Here is a 16,970-nt window from a genome sequence, read left to right on the forward strand (position 1 = left end):
AAGCCATTATGTAGGCAGAGAGGTCATCAGATGAAGGTGAAGAAGAAGCAGGGGTTTGTAGGGTAACAAAACATGTCAGAGGAATAAATGCATTTCAATCCTTGTTAACAAAGACAGAACAACGATCCACAAACTGACTCCAGATCCACATCAGGTTTGTTCATTTAGGTCAAACTGCCGATAAAACTGCAGTTTCAAATATGACTAAGTAAAAATAACTGCTGCTTCACTAGCTTCACCTCAGGCTTGAGGGATGTCGTAGGAAAACTCCACATGAGCTTTACAGCAGTGACAGCGGCTCAGGTGAGTAGAGCTTGAACCCATGAACCCCTGCGCTGGTACTGACCCAACCGACCTGCTCTGCCCCTGTTTTATGCCCTCATCTCCACCTATCGATGGCGGCCCGTCCAGTTTATTAAACCCAAACGTTGCAGCATGTGACGCTGTTTGTCACAGTTCACGGTTCTACTACAGCGGTCGACTAGAGAACGTGACGGGTGCCCCCTGTCTGGAGCGCGTTTGAAGCTCAGGCAGTTCTGCGTCTCATGAGGTGAGGATGAAACGCGTGTCTGCTGTGGATTTGCAGTCCACTGAATGACTCCAGCCTCAGCTCGCAGCTGCACGGGTCTATCGGTGAGCTGGTACCAGCCCGTCGTACCTGCGACCTCGCTTTACACAACCCTGACTGTAAAATCACACTGACTGCAGTCAGGCTGTCGCTCTCCATTGGCATCAAACAACTTATCAAATCAATTTGTAGTTTGTGCCCTGAACGCATTCCTTTCACTGGTTTGGAGAATATTCATTTGACTTTGGCTTTGCAAATGAAAAAACAAGCTCATTTCCCCACACATCAATAAGGTTCCACTGCACCGTGCGGTCGTGGACGTCTAAAGGGCTCACACGCAGTCTGAACAGTCTCATTGAAGCACTGACAGCTCGGCCACAGTGCGTTTACTGGATAGATGATGATGCTGGACTCATAATGAAGCTGCACATCCTGTTCAACACTGCTGCTCATCTAGTGGAGAGGTTTCGAGTGAGTTGCCATTATTCTTTAAGTAACACAACTCAATGCACGGGAGAAATAGAATCACAACTAGTGTATGCTTTCATGTGCACTTGACTAATGTGAGTCAGCAGTTTGTTGATATAATAAAAATGTGGCTTTAATTTGAATTTGTGGTGCACAAACGACGGGTACTAAATCAAGCAGACATACACTGTGTGTGTGTGTGTGTGTGTGTGTGTGTGTGTGTGTGTGTGTGTGTGTGTGTGTGTGTGTGTGTGTGGACAGTAGACTGCGACAGGGATTATCTTTAATCTGTCTCCTTCACTTAAGGCCATGTTTCTTGAGCTGTACACACGCACACACACTAATCCACTGCTTGAACTGGTACTTACTGTACTGTACATTTGAAAAGTGACCCCAAAGTGTAATGGTTTAATACATTTACGTTTTTTCTGTCTGCTTGAAGGTTACCAATATTAACTCAGTCATTACATTCATTCTTTTACATTTGTAGTCAAAGTCTGCTCCATTCGAAGAAAACAAACAAAAAAAAACCCACTAAATGACCTTTGTACCTCCCACTGCAGCTCTTCCACACCAGCACTCATGGCTTTTGACCCATCAGAAATTCTCATCCTGTTGCCGGCCGCTCAGATAAAGACATGAAGTACTAAGTAGAGCTGAATAGTTTTAGATTCAGACTTTTTTGGTCTTTTCAACATTTTTCTTTGATTTTTCTGACACAGGCAGTGGGTGCTGTACGTAAGAAGCCATTATCAGGTGCTGCAGTGTTGTTTGTCTTGGTTAGTCGACAAACGGATAAACTCTAAACAGCTTCATGCCCTGCACAGCCGTTAAAAACAGCTGAGGTCCACTCAAAGCCAGCCCATGGGAGAAGAGGGGACAGTGTATAATGAAACACACTTTAGTGCTTACTCATTGTCACGTCTATTAGCACTGCAGCAAAGTGAAAAACCTCTGTGAAAAATGTGTTCTGTAAAAAGCAAAAAACTTGGTTTTAATATAAACTAAAAAATGCTATTCATGATCACTGTAAATAAAAACATTAGGGACTGGTTTTATCTCAACAAGCCTATATTAACTTTATATGATTATATAGTCTAAAATACAAATACATCATGAATATCAAATTAAAATGTTACAGACCAAAACTAGTACATTTAAAACTAAAATAGTTAGGTCAGACATGGGTCCATGCAGGAAGTGCAGTTCATTATTGATGCGTAAATGCTCCAACAGCTTAGCTTTGGTGGCCTGTGACTGTTGTGTGACCTGTCCTTCCTTCTGCAGAGGCCAAACTCATAATGAGACGGGCTTTGGCTAAACGTATCACTGTATCATTGATTAAAGTTAACGTGTGTGTTGAACACCGACCACAAAAGGTTTTTTGATGTTGCACTACAAATGCTCTTGGGTGTTTTATTGTGAAGGTCCGGTGACTAACCCCGCCCCCAGTTTCCCTTTTACCTTATTTCATTGTCCAAGTGGGCAAAAGGAGAAGGAACAAACCAGTAAGTCACAATTTATACCGACTTACTGTAACTAAATGCAGCATAAATAGACATTACTCAGTATCCATAAAACACAGGAATAATGAATAGCACTTCATAAACGGACCCATGGGATCAGATGCTTTCGTAATAGTTCTACTAATAGAAAATGTTTTTTTCTTTCTGCCTTGTTTTAAAAAAAATGTTCACTTTGGAACCAAAAAGACTCGATTCAAATTAATATACGTTTTAATCAGATCTATTAAAACACACCTGTAATATACAATGTGTACGAAAAACGAAAATACTCACACATTTCTTTTAATGCTACTATAATTTGTGAGGATGTAGACAAACATGCAAACAGCACATGTACTCAAAAAGTTAAGTTATTTAGAGGGTAAAAACTTAAGTTAGTTCAATTGTAATGTTTAAAAAGCCTAAAGGTCTACTTACAGTAAGTTAAAAAATAGAGTATGTTTTGCATAATGCTAATGCTAACTTAGCGTAACATGTAAAAGTGAACAGTGTGCATAAAGACATCTTACTATTAAAATGCAAGTGAAAGAGCAAAACAGGAAGATGGAAGATGTATAAAATTATTTAAATAACATTTGTTGAGTACTGCATGATGCATATTTACATTTCCACTGTACAAAAAACACTAAGCTACACTGTGTGTTGGTGGGAATCCTGAAACAAATGTATGGAAATAAGGAAGCCAACGCCAGCTCCTGTTTCCCACTGTCTCACTCTCCCTTTTCAAAACTCACTGACTGACAACATCCCAGGGGATGTGGCTCATTATCCACTTTTCTAATGACAGAGGAAAGGACAGGAAAAACAAAACAAACTTCAAGTCATTTGAAGGATACCAAATAAAAGCCTGACTGCCCTGAGGAAAACCAGTATGTTAATAGAAACTTCAGCAGATGTGCATTAACCAAACATCAAACCGTGGGTTCCAATTATATTTCAAATACTGATATTTATTGCTTCTTATATGTTGGGCTTCTCACACTCTGCCCTCCTCTCGCTTGCAGCCCTGACGCTGCCTTCTTTAAACCCGTCCTGTTTATGTCTTCAAGTGTCAGAGGGTTTGTTGTCCCTGTCAGGACAGCGGCATCTGAACGGAGCTTCCACCTCCCCCGTCCAGGCCGACCTCCAGTCCCACGCAGGAACGGGCTCCAGGTCCGGAGAGTCGGGTCCGGCGCGGAGCGAAGGAAACCAGGCGCTGAGGGGGGACGCTGGTGGAGAGAAGTCTGAGGACACGAAGAGAAGCATGTGGACGTGTGACGTAAGTGCACTGAGCCTTTCTGCCATCAGAGACTACGAAGCACCTTTCACGCCGATTCTCTCAGGAGTGATGCATTTTAGTGGCCTCCGCCTCTGTCACTGCAAATATAACCATTCTCTCATGTTTGAGCCACTCTGGTTCAAAAACTGCACAAATGTAGCTGTCCACAATTAATAGTTCATTTGAAGCTGCAGAGTCCTGTCCGATTAATATGAGGAGGTGAATGTGCCCACCCAGTCTCACACACCTGAATCAAGCAGGTTCTGCAGCAGAATGGATATCAGCCTTTGTGAACAAATGACTCTACAAATAGTTTTCAAATTATTTCAGACAGAAAACAGTTTCTATCTGAGTTTATCAGACCTTAATGTTGGCCATTGTGAGACCTTTCACATGCTGCTTTGTCGTATGAGTGGAAAAGAGAGTTTAGAAAATGGAACTGAGCTGAATGCTGCCTGTAGAGGAAGCGACTGATAGGACTGATGAGGTGACACACGGAGGGAGGGACTCATCTGGAGGTTTAATTTGATGGAATGTCCAAAGTAAATTGCCTGCCTCACCTTCAACATATTAGTATGAGTCTCTGTTCAAGCTGCACACACGTATGTATTTATGTAAACCTAAAAAAAACATGTGCTAAAGAGAAACTCTGAAGCCCCAGAATGTGTGTGTGGCACCTTTCCGTAGCCCACCAGTCTTACCAGTTACCAGTGTGACACCCCCATCTAGTGGACTAATGCTGGTAATACAACAGTGCTACTGTATTAGCCATCTGGGTGACACCATCTGGTGGTTTGAAGCTGCACTGACGCAATAATATTGAAAGAATATTTAAAAAAACATGTAAAAATGCCTCAGTGATCAGGAAACTATGGCCAGAGGCAACAGTGTGATGTCTGTTGATTCCCAGTGTCCACACAAGGCGTTTCTGTATCCAGGTTTCCTTCTCCTTTCTCCAACGACAGCACTCTTACCTGACACAGAAGCTCCGCTCATGGCCAGCAGTCGGGCCAGGTTGCTGTCGGCCGTGCAGCAGCTGTCCACAGAGCTGATGAGGCTGGAGCGGGCGCTGGCCAGGGTCCCCTCCGTGACCGAGCTCCAGGTGTTCCACAAGGAGCCGTCCCAGTCGCTGCAGCAGGAGGAGGGCGAGCTGCGGAGGCCGGCGTGCCACAGGCCCACGGGCGCCCCCTGGTGCTCCGGCGGCGGCCCCCCCACGGGGCCCAGCGTGCCGGAGAACGGGTGGGACAGGCAGCGGCGGGGCTCCGGCAGGGCGCTGCTGTCGAAAGGGGACGCAGGGACAAGCAGCTCCATATGGTTTCAAACAGGTCATGGAGCAGGATCAAGATCCATGTTCATCATGACTTTACCTGCACCTCTCAGGTTTAGGGCAGAGTTCCAAGTACTGGGTGGCTTCCTGTGCCGTCAGTGTGCCACCCGCTTCCTCATCCAGGGTAGTGGAATACGATGCAGAGGACAGGCGGCAGTAGGAGGGGATGCTGCTGCTGCTGTTGTTGTTGTTGTTGTTGTTGCTGCTGAAGCTGCTGTTGTGTCTTGGTTGACCACAGGGGCCGGCTGAGGCGCACACTGATGTCATGTCCTCAGTCAGCTTTGTGGAATGACTGGAGCTGGTTCAAAACGACAGAGGAAGAGGTCAGAGTCCTCTTACACTGAATGACTGTTTCATACAGCAGGGACTTGCACGGAGGTGGAGCCACTGCCCATTTGCCCTCGCAGCCGTCTCTGACAGTCACTCATGTTCTCCGCTCCGGCGTGTCTCACTCACTCCAAACACCAGCCGTCAGTCACACAGTGACTTGCTTCAGTCCTAGACATATTTCAGTCTTCAAAAGTTACTGTCTATTCAAAAGGTGTGTGTGCCTGCACACATGCGCTATAGAGCAAGTAAAGTTGATCAGTAATAATGAAATTGCATGTAATTGCCTGTATTCAATATGAGGCAGAGTGAGAGTCAGAGTGAGGGATCATCAGCCAGAGCAGCTAGTTAAATAGGATAAGTATGAAGTGATAAGAGGTATGACCCCATCAATGTCACCCCAGGGTGGACGATGGGACACTCATATATTTAAGTAGATATTTGAGGTTAAGGTATATACTGTATACTGTTACTGCTGCTGTTGTTGAATATACACACACAGTGTGTGAAAGACGCTCCACCAGGTTGTGCGAACATGTCGCATTCAAACGATGGCAGACAAAGTGCTTGTAGCGCCCCCCCCCCATCGCACACACAATCTAATACAGCCTCAGTGGATGGTAAAATGAAATGTACCAGCTTCAAAACTAAATTATGCCGCTGGTGAATTCATGTTAGCATATTTTGGGAATAACAGTAATTTGGGGTGTAGTTATAGCTATTTATAAAATGTTAATAGCAATAACATTCTCCTTTCCCATTTTGGAAAATGTAAACCAGCTTTTAAACTTACAGCGAAACTTTCTCATGATCCTTCTCATGCGCTGTCACGGAAAGCAGCATTGTGAATCAGAGTATTAGATTTACTGTATCTCTCATGTGTTTGCAAGATGTTGTCATAAGAGAGTATATATACTGTATATACACACACACACACACACACACACACACACACACACACACACACACACACACACACACACACACAGTATAAGAGAGATTTCCACTCAAGTACCTTACATTGAAGCATCATACTGTACTACACCTGCTATGCTGTGTCTGAGCTGTGTGTTTGTATTACCCCTCGTCTGAGGTGAGGCTGTCTCTGGGTATCGTAGGGGGTGGAGGTAACACGTCTACCAGGTGTACTGATGCAGAGTAATGCAGCAGACGAGGACATCCAACAGCGTTACAGTTCTCTGGGTGTCCACCTGCGCACATAAGAAATCACACCTGCTGAGTATACAACAGCAAACATACTTTTAACAAACAATATGTATAAAGCACAGATGTTTCTCGTACCATGTCGGCTTGATGGAATGTGACTGAGTCTCTGTTTCCAGGCACCAGTTGAACGAGCCTGGTTTCCTGTAGACAGTATGGGGACGCTATTCACTGCATGCAACTCTGGTAAGAAACAACACAGGTTATTCACAAACATATCAATTCTTCCTTTTTTTAAATAAAAACCAGACACACCCTCCCACAATCCTCCATCTCCATTCACCTTGCTTGCTGTGCTTTTTTTCCCATGATTCCCGGAGCACGCCCATCTTAGGCTGGAGGCGTATGGCCTGTTTCCACGGCAGCACCTCCTGTCTCCCGGCAGCTGAGGTCGTGGCCACCGGCTGAGTGAATATCTGGATGGTCTCAGCTCCCTGCTGATGGGACAGACCGTGAGGCATCTTAGGCTGACGCCCTGGACTGTTAAAGGTCTTCAGGCCGTTCCCCATCAGATCCACGTAGAAGGTGCCATAGACACCACAGCTGTCTGTCACGATGGGAATGGCTGCATCCAGGCGGCCATGCTCACTTATGGATGACACTGGGAGGCCTAAGAAACACAGACAAGAAAGTCTTGTTTCTCAATCTACATGACTTAGGTGGTCAGACAAATGGAGGCTAACAGAGCATTGTGTCACAGCAGGAGCTGAGTCATCACAATATGACTTGGTCAGTCTCTTTCAAACCACAAAATACACATTAAAACCCCTTTTGAAGTGTTTTCAGTGTGACCGAAGCACTATAATCAGGTAGAGTGGTAGGTCATGTGTCTGTAAGAAGACTCACTGCTACTACTGATGCCTGGAGTTTTCTGCCCTTGGGCCCATAAGTCATGATACTTGTGGTTGAAGGCAGGTCTCCAGCCTGAAGAGAGCCACGGGGAGTCAGGAGCCACCATCCTTTAGGGGAGAGCGCAGTGCAGGACAAAATGTGAAGGGAACCATGAGGGTCCTTCAATGAAAACAACAATACTTTTACACCAGATTCTTGCCTGTAGTAAAGTTTACCTGTGTTTTATAACAAGATCCTCACTGGCCAGTCTCTGCAAACCTGAACCCATGAATATAACAACACACAAGGTTGTCAGTTCAGTTTCTTTTAGAATAATGATTATATTTTAATACAGTAACACAAATATAGAATAAAACTGTTTAAACTGTAACAGAAACGCACCCTTCACCCTGCTGTGTCCTAGTATCAGGTGGCCTCTTTTGCTCCGGTGTGTGAAGAGACAGACAGCTGCAAGCATCAGCAGACACCACACGAGGGCACCGATGCTGCCAATCAGCACCGGGTGCTGAAGCAGGGCCCACACCTCAGACACATCCCCACTTTGGATCTCTGAGTGGAGGGTGGCGCCTGTGTCTGAGTCTGTGAAGCAGGAAGCAGATGGAATCTGTTACACGATCACCGTAAACTCTTCTGCTGATGAATAACTAACGTGCGCTTTGACTCACTGAGAACGAACCCATAAGGGTCGCTCAGCGCTCCTACTCCAGCTCCATTGACAGCCGCGACGGTGAGCCAGTATCTTCTGTGTGGTTTGAGAGTAAAGATTTCAAGGCTGTGTTGGCCACTATTCACTGTCCAGTTCTGATACTGCTGCTCCTCAGTGTCCACGCACCACACCTGCGTGCAGAAACAGCATAACTCCTGTTTGTTGGGCTGATATTATATGTCTGTGTGCTATTCGACAGTGTACTCGTACCTGGTAGCCCTGGATGATGCCATTGTGAGTTCTATACGGAGGAGGCTCCCAGCTCAGGCTGATGGTGTTATTCTGCTCATGGCTCACTGCTACGGACACAGCTAGAGGTGCAGCACCGGGCACTGCGTGTATAAAAGTCAGAGTTCCCTATTGTTTACCTGAAGCTGAGCCTGTACAGTTTGAAAGTGAAAAACAGGCGCAGGCGCAGGCGCAGCCCACCTGTCTCTGGAACCCGCAGGTGGCGCGTGTTGCTCTCCCTCCCGTACAGGTTGCTGCCGTAGGGACGGACTTTGATCTCGTACTTGTAGCCTCTCTTTAAGGGGCCCAGCAGAGTCTGGAAGGCAGGCAGCCTGGCCCTCTGTGCCGCCCAGTCTGAGACGGCGGGCAGCAGGGAGCGGTACAGGACCTCAAAGCCGTCCAGGTAATGCGGCTGATCCGGGGGCGACAGGAGCTGCTCAGAGGAAACGCACGTTAGCGACGCCTCACCTGAACCGCCGTCTCCACGCCGTCTCCCAGACGCATTCCTCTACCTTCCACTGTACTTGGGACATAGTGGACCCAGAGGCACTGATGGTGACGTTTTCCAGGGCCACTCGCAGGGCTGACATCTCTTTGTGAAGGTCTTTTTGTGTGGTGCTAGCAGCCTCTGGAAATGCAAGGGCGTTTTTCAGTATACTGTAAACACACTTGGACAGAGATCCAATGAACATAGAATGTTTAAACATGAAGTCAGACATAAGAGTTTTAGAACTTCTACTGTCTCAGGCCTCGTCTCACCTTCAACCTGCAGCTGTGCGCTGGCAGTGGCCACACCTACATCATTGGCAGCAGTGCAGGTGTATTTACCAGCGTCCTGGGCTGTCACATAGTGGATCTGCAGGGTTTGGTCTGGGTTTACCAGATACCTGTACAAAAATACACTGGGCTTGTTTCTCACAGCGTCAACGCAAGAGGTTTGGGGTAAAGGAATCTTTCCATTTACTGCATGAAGACAACATTAGCTGCAGCATGTATTAAGGTGGTTTGCCATAAAACGAGTACCTGCCGTTGGGCAAAGGCCCTTGCTCTCTGCTCCACACCACAGCAGGCGGAGGGTCACCTGTAGCTTGGCAGTAGAACTGGGCAGACTCCCCCATTGTGGCTGACACATCCTCTGGCTTCAGCACTAACACAGGCTTGGCTGCAGCACGAGAGAGGAAAATGAGGTGTTTTCCTGTTTGCACAGGAAAACCTTAAGAAATATTCAGAACGCCGCTGCTAATGAATTAGTAATGGGGATTGTTGTCTCACACAGCACAGACAGCCGAGCTGCCCTGCTCTCCCTCACTCCCACCGTGTTGCTGGCCACACACACATAGGAGCCTGAGTGGTTCTTCTCTGCAGGAGCGAAGATAAGCTTCCCACTCAGCTCCTACAGCACAAACAGAGTGTAGTCGGGTAGAGGAAACATACAGAATGGCTCACAGCAGCGATGTACTGACAGAAAGAGGCTTTAATTAGAGCTCTGTATAAAAAGTCAATTATTGCTGTCTACAAAAGCTAATATTAGCATTGCTGCTAGATCTGAACCTTGGCAAAAGACAAATGTTTATGTTAATGGGTGTTTCCGAGTGGTAGGACTAACTAACATCGTGCTCACACTGCGTGGGTCTGAATGGTGCGAGGCAGGGCTTACAGTGTACTGACGGTCAGTGCTGTCAATGGGCACGCCGTCCTTCTTCCACATGATGTTGGGTTGAGGGCGTCCCACTGGGGGCCCACACTTCAACACGGCCGTCTCACCCTCTGCCACCTCCACGTCACTGGGCTGCACGATGAAGTCCTCCTGCAACACTACAGCAGCCAAGACGGAGGAGTCACAGGCACATGGGGTTCTCCCAGTGAGCGTCCATATATGGAGCTGAACGCTATGTTTGGCTCACTCTCGTGTTTAGGAGACATGTGTGACACGACCTCTAATAATGGAGACCATAGATTCAGCAAACCCTCAGAAATCAGTTATTACCCTTTATCCATTTCATGTTTTTGGTCATTTAAATCATACCATCATTAGAGCAAAAAAGAGCTTAGACAGAGAGAAATGGTTAGATTAAACACAGCTGAGCGCTATAAAGCACATCTCACACACACACACACACACACACACACACTACCTGCGATGGACAGCGATGCGTTGCGGCTGGTGGCCGTCCCGGCGCCGTTGCTGGCCACGCAGGCGTACACGCCCTCGTGGGACTGACCCCGTCTGCCGCCGCCCACGCTCAGGAAGAAGAGGCTGCCGTCGGACAGCACCATGGGCTGCGGCGCGTCCGTCTGCAGGCGCTGGCCGTTGCGCAGCCACCGGACGGCCGGCGGGGGGCTGCCGTCGGCCCGGCAGGACAGCGCGGCAGGGTGTCCCGCCGCCACCACCACGTCAGACGGGTGGTGCACGATGCGCGGCGCCGCCTCTGCTGAGCGCGCTCTGGACGCTGTGGGCGCAGGAAGGTCACAATAAGCAGTAATGGTGCTGTGTGTGCTATGGTGCCATTCACGTGAGCCCAAACAACTGCCACTGGGCTTCAGCTGGCTGCAGAATACACACAACAAATGTTTAGGTCCCGCTACCAACAAACATGATCTATTTCAAACCACCAGCTGTGGAATGCTATTGTCTGAACTTCCCATGGAGCTTCACGGTCACGCCAAAGGAAGCTTGGGAGGCCGTGATCGCTTTCCTGAGGAAGTTTGAGGGTTTAGGAACATCAGCTGCAACACAAGCAGACTGAAAGTTCATCAACAGCACAAGAAAGATTCAAGATGCGTCTTGATTTCAGCTGATACAGTATATTACTGCAGAAACATTTCATCTGAACGTGATAGAACGAGCAGAGTCCTTGGCTTCTCTCAAGAGGCCTGTACGTCTTGAGCTTGTCATTCGTTCACTATGGCAGGAAATACCTACAAATTACACTTAACAAGAGCGCCTGTAACGTCTTGTCTCTTCGCAGTCTGCGATGCCAAAACACTTGAACTGACGGAGTCATCCACTATCACACGCCTTTAACAGGAGCAGAAGGACTTTGATGAGGACGATCCTTTACCTCCAGAACAGAGGAAACATCTGTGTTTCTCCATTCAGACGCAACATCAACAGCACCATACTGACCTTTCACACCAACACATGAAGGAACTGTTTAAAGTTCTAACTAAACATGGCATTCTGCATTTGTATAAATGACACCTAGTGAGTTTTGGTTTTTCTGGACAAATTGTAACTCATAAGGTTCTAAAGGTTGTTTCTTTCTACAAAATGGATGAGCAGAAACTCTGGACCTCTAAGCTTTGATACTAAATGCAGATACAGCGTGATGCCTGTAAATCGTATGAGGGTAAACGTCAGATGAGCGCAGACACCTGAATGGTGTGTTTAAGATTTACAAGTCATTTCGCGCAGTTACTCATTGAGCGCGGGTTCAGTTCATCTCCACAGCGCACTGTGCGCTACACGTGTAGAAAACCCGACAAACGTGCCAACAAAAAGTCACACACAACTGAGTGAAACTCACCTGACAGAAGAAATCCACACACAGACACCACTACGGGCACGAAAACACTTTTAGGCATTTTAACCAGTAAAGTCAGGACTTATTAATTAACACTGAGTAAACTAACGGGCGAGCACGCTCCTTTTTGTCAGAAATCACTACATTTGTTTATATAAGCTCCAACCTTAAATACCGATATATCCTGATAAATACTGATATATCCAACCTTTAAGTAACTCGTCCTATAATGACACACAGCACCGAACTCTCCGTTCAACGCAACAACGTCAAAGTAGTGCAGTGACGTCCACTTCCTCCATTGCCTTTTCAAAATAAGCCTACTTCTAAAAAAAGGTGCCTTACACTTTGAGCAACTTACTCCGTAGATTTCTATCATTAAAAACACAACTTTTACACAATAAATATCCAACCAAATATCCATAATTCTTTTTTCATTATAGATTATAATTGATTTAAATTTGAAATTCTATACAGCCAACTTCCTTTTCTGCAACACAGATCTACAGTATCTGTCTGTGTGTATGTTCGTCCGCCTGTCTGTTAGGGTTAGAAAAACAAAGTTAAACAAATATATTTTTATGCTTAATTATTAATTTCTTTAGTAGTTAAGTTGTTTAGTTTTTTAATGAAAACACTTTTTCTGCAAGTCTGTGAGGATTTACTATATTACAATCATAAAAGGTCAGAGGCCTTAGAATATTCAGTTTCTAGTGAAACCAGAGCAGATAGCAACCGTTGAGGTGCAGGCAGGCTTCGCAATCTAAACATGCTGCCACATTAGCAATTTTTCATTTATTTCTGACAGTTGCTCTGTCAACACTGTTATAAGACAGGAAGTTCAGAGTCTCCCCTAATTCCAAACAATAGCAACAACAATAGACGTTAGGTATCTCACTTAAAGTGTTGGAGTTGGTTCTCGGGTTTGTGGATGTGTGTCTAATGGCTTAGGATATTTTACACACTGTTTACTGAAAGGCATAAAGATACTTTATGCGTTGGTTTAGGACAATAATCAGAAAACAGAACGGGGGGAAATGTGGGCTTTAAAAGCACAAGGGGAAGGAAAAAAATGCTCCAGAGTTATTTCTTCACTTCACCCAAATCAAAGAGAAGAGCAGTTCATTCCTTCTAATGGCTCACATAAATAAGGCATTGTTTAGTGAACTGTTCATGGTGACACTCAGAAAGGCGCTGGGTGAAGTGATGGATGTTTATATTGATCCAACAACTTGGGCCTGATGCTCTCGGCATCGGCCAACTTTCAGCAGCCAACAAAGGGTTTTAGAGGGGGATGAGGGATGAGTCCCCGGCCAAACACGGCCATGGGAATGGTGCAGGGCTGAGAGAGCAGGGGGCGGGGGGGCCTTTCAGGCGGCACCACCAAAGGTCAGGAGAAGTGTTGTCAAAGAGGAATTGTCAAAGTGGGCGGGATGGAATATGGAGAAAGAAAGAATGTGTCAGCTCTGGTGAGGAATGTGATAAAAAGTGACTTCAGAGTAAATTTAGAGTGTTTTGTAGAGGAATGAACGATCAGCATGAATGATGTCTGGGTTCTGACCCAGCACCTTCATTCGTTAGTGTTTCTACTTGGCTGAAATAACTAATAAGTGTCTTTTTATGCCATCATGTTCATGTTCTCAATCACAGTCCCTGTGTTAAATCACCAAAGAATAAAACAATACATGCACACGATGACGAACTGTATGTTGTGCTGCCACGTGCAAATAAACTTGTGAGCAGTGTTGTCGTTTTACACAGCTGGAGGACGAGTGTGAGCGTTGCTGTAGCTTCAGGCAGATGGTGACTCTGCAGGAGGAAGGCTTCAACATTTTCACAAATCGTACACACATTTCTTTTTCTACAGTCCTGTACAACTGAAGCACCTCCTATGGTTTGATATGATCATCACTGTAATTATCAATTATTTCTGACAGCTTCAACAGAAATGTAAAGGACCGTTGCTGCATTGGACGTGCAGATGTAGCTAATAAATTGGTTATTGATTGGTCTTCGCTGTGCTTATACACAGTCCTACCACAGCCAAACCTGCAGTCTGATTAAAGTCTACATTTCTTTGGGTTGTTTAAACTATGTTGATGAAAGAGAAAAAATGAAGTACTGCACTTTCATGTAACTTGTGCACTCAAGGGCAATTTCACACTTGTTTTTACTTTATATGCGCTTAACTTTTTATTCCATTGCATATTTTAAAATTGCTGCATTTTATAGATAAATACAAATTACTACACAACGTCCAACTGATTCAAGTTGAATTTTTGTTTATTTTTGAGAACCCAATTATACCAGACTTTATGAATCACTGTTGTGCAGCTAACAAACCAACCCCCACGTAAAACAAGTCAAGTTCAAAACAAATCTAAGCCTAGTCAAAATAACAGCATCGCTGCACATATAAAATAACATGGGGTGTATGGTTTAATTGGATAGAAGCAAAACATATCTATTCCATGTAATAAACACTCTGACTGCCATATGTTTGAGAAACTAGAAAAAAAAAACAAAATTGAAAATAACTGGATTTACACAAACCTAAGGAGAAAATGTTACTTCTGCACACCTGGCATCACATTTATCAAACTTATGGAAATTGTGTCTGAAGCTATGATCTTGTGCAACAGGTTAAACGAGCACGGCTCACCTTTCCTGCCGTGTGGCCTGTTCCTGTGCAGCACGCGGTGCCGTCCGACATGGCGGTGGATGTGCTCCGTGACCCGGGCCGTGGGCCTCTTGTCCAGCTCTGGCCTGGTTGACCCTGCGTCATGGCCCCTGCACAGGTGAGAGAGCTCTGCCCAGGTGTAGAAGCAGGACATGCAGAGCAGCCACACTCCGACCCGCATCTTCACGCTGCTGCTCGACGCTTCCTGGATGCAAGCTGCTCCTCCTCCCCCCTCACCACAGCTCCACTGCACCACCCGACATCACCCAGCGAGGAGCGCGACAAACATTCAACTCGTAGCTTGTCCTCTCCACTTGCTTCTTAAAGGGTTAAACAGCATTTCTCCATATTCCTGCAGGACTCCTGCTCCTCTCCTCGCTCTTTAATTTGGCCGCTTCTCTGCTTCCGTCTCCCTCCTCTTTCCGAGGTGGGACGAGTCGGGGTGGGGGGGGCAACAATCAAAAAACAAGTTTCAAACCTCATGCTGAGCGAGTAGTGAGGGGAAGGGGACCAAGGGGCACTGTCTTGTCCAACAACATCTGTGCCATTCATTCTGCATGGGATAAAGGGAGGGAAGCAGAAAACAAGGCTCTGTGGAGGTGAAAAGAAGCTGAAATAAGGGGGAGGTTACGAGCTGAGGCAGGATTTCACAAGTTAGATCGCTTTCATTGATCAAATATCTGCCACAAGGTTTACGCTGAATTAAATGACCATTGCTAAATGTTGGAGGAGCATTTCTTTCTGTGAGAAAAAAGACAAATTAACTTAGTTTTTGTCTTAGCTCATTCTCAGAAGTAAATCATCAGACCAGACGGCTTCATAAAAGACGAAAATGAGTACAAAGGCTTCTCTTTATTTCTTTCTTTCAGTCCTGCTTTAATGTGATGACTCAAGCCAACCCCCCACAACTTGCTCCCCATCCTCCCACCAGTCAACTAGCCAGGCAAATTTGTAGCTGCCCGTCTTCACAGTATGAGTCTCTTACATCATCTTGGCTCGCCAATAACAGGCAAACAAAAGTAGCAAGTCAACCCCTTTAACTGACAGTCGAACCTACGGCACGCTGAAGCTGGGCCGTAGGAATCATTGAGTTACGTCTTACTAATCATTGAGTTACGTCTTACTAATCATTGTGTGTCTGTATATTATATATATATATATATATATATATATATATATATATATATATATATATATATATATATATATATATATTTATAGTATACATACAGTATGTGTGTGTGTGTCACTACGGTACCTACCTCAACTACCTGCATCCGTTAACAGCTTGTCTTTGGCCCCGTCCCTGAACTCCTTTCCATAGGCCAGTGTGATAGGTGATGATTATAAAAAGTGTGTGTACCTGTCCAGATGTTTGTACACTGGCACATGTTAATGGGACTGCCTTCATTAGCTACATACATTGTCATACATTAAAAGGTATAATTTCACTTTTTACTAGGGTCTGCTATCACTGCAAATCTGATACATATAGTAGATGGAATTTAAGTACAGTGTCATTATTCCTATTTGGTTTACATTCATTCTGACAGTAATGACGATGGTGAAACTACTGACATGAAAAACATTTGTTGTTCTCAATGCCAAGAAGGGAAACAACATAGTACTGACAAACAAATCTGCCTGTCCTCCCTTTAGTCCCATTTTATTTTAATCTATTAATAACTGAGAGATTTCAAACTGCTTGAAGTCTTAAAGTTTCTTATGGCGACACAGGACAGCTTAACATTGTGATGGAGGTGAAGTAACTGCTGTCACAGTCTGACTCAAAAGTGGTAGAGACTCAGAATATTATTCTATGTCCTTACATCATGTCAGATCTTCAATCAATATTGTGTCAAAATGACAAAAATATCACGTCAATTCAAATATCCTAATCCCATGGCTTTAATAAAACAGCTAGAAGCCCCACAGTGGCCACCCATGTTGGACCACTGCCACCGTGGTGGCCGCTGGCCGGTCAACAGGACCCCCACCGGGCCGGGCTTGGCCCGCGATGGGGCTCGTGTCCACGCAGCGGAGGGGCTATTGGTGGACCTGACCTCCGTTCTGTGGGGCTATCGTCCTGTGAGGCAGAACCTCAGGGTACCACGCTAAGGCGACATCCCCCTAGTGCGGGTTGCAATAGTAGCGTCCCTATACAAAGGTGCATAATAGAGCACAGCTGGGAGGTGGTGAGAAGTGTTTCTGCTCCGCTGACAGGTTCCAGTTCATTGCCACATTGTGTGTGTGAGCAGCTCTTGCGTAGCTTAGTGGAGTTC

At 45.6% G+C, this 16,970-nt stretch overlaps 1 protein-coding gene across 3 annotated transcripts; it reads right to left on the bottom strand.

The window, feature by feature from the left end:
* Window positions 1–2,754: 2,754 nt before the first annotated feature.
* Window positions 2,755–15,555, bottom strand: robo4 (roundabout, axon guidance receptor, homolog 4 (Drosophila)). 3 transcript variants are annotated; one of them, XM_029173766.3, is made up of 19 exons: window positions 14,671–15,555; window positions 10,620–10,934; window positions 10,142–10,299; window positions 9,757–9,877; window positions 9,508–9,646; window positions 9,244–9,371; window positions 8,997–9,112; window positions 8,686–8,917; window positions 8,467–8,588; window positions 8,216–8,387; window positions 7,932–8,129; window positions 7,766–7,808; window positions 7,545–7,657; window positions 6,982–7,308; window positions 6,777–6,881; window positions 6,556–6,685; window positions 5,188–5,445; window positions 4,795–5,096; window positions 2,755–3,785 (listed from the first exon to the last, which is right to left on the bottom strand). In XM_029173766.3, exons 1-19 carry the CDS (start codon window positions 14,867–14,869, stop codon window positions 3,607–3,609), a joined length of 3,357 nt encoding a protein of 1,118 aa, XP_029029599.1. In that variant the 5' UTR covers window positions 14,870–15,555; the 3' UTR covers window positions 2,755–3,606. The 3 variants fall into 3 exon arrangements, with proteins under 3 accessions (XP_029029599.1, XP_029029600.1, XP_029029601.1); XM_029173767.3 differs by having other exon boundaries at window positions 4,795–5,093; window positions 14,671–15,551; XM_029173768.2 differs by lacking the exon at window positions 14,671–15,555 and adding an exon at window positions 12,012–14,663.
* Window positions 15,556–16,970: the final 1,415 nt, after the last annotated feature.

This window comes from Betta splendens, chromosome 14 (genome assembly GCF_900634795.4).
Source record: "Betta splendens chromosome 14, fBetSpl5.4, whole genome shotgun sequence".
Lineage (NCBI taxonomy): Eukaryota > Metazoa > Chordata > Actinopteri > Anabantiformes > Osphronemidae > Betta > Betta splendens.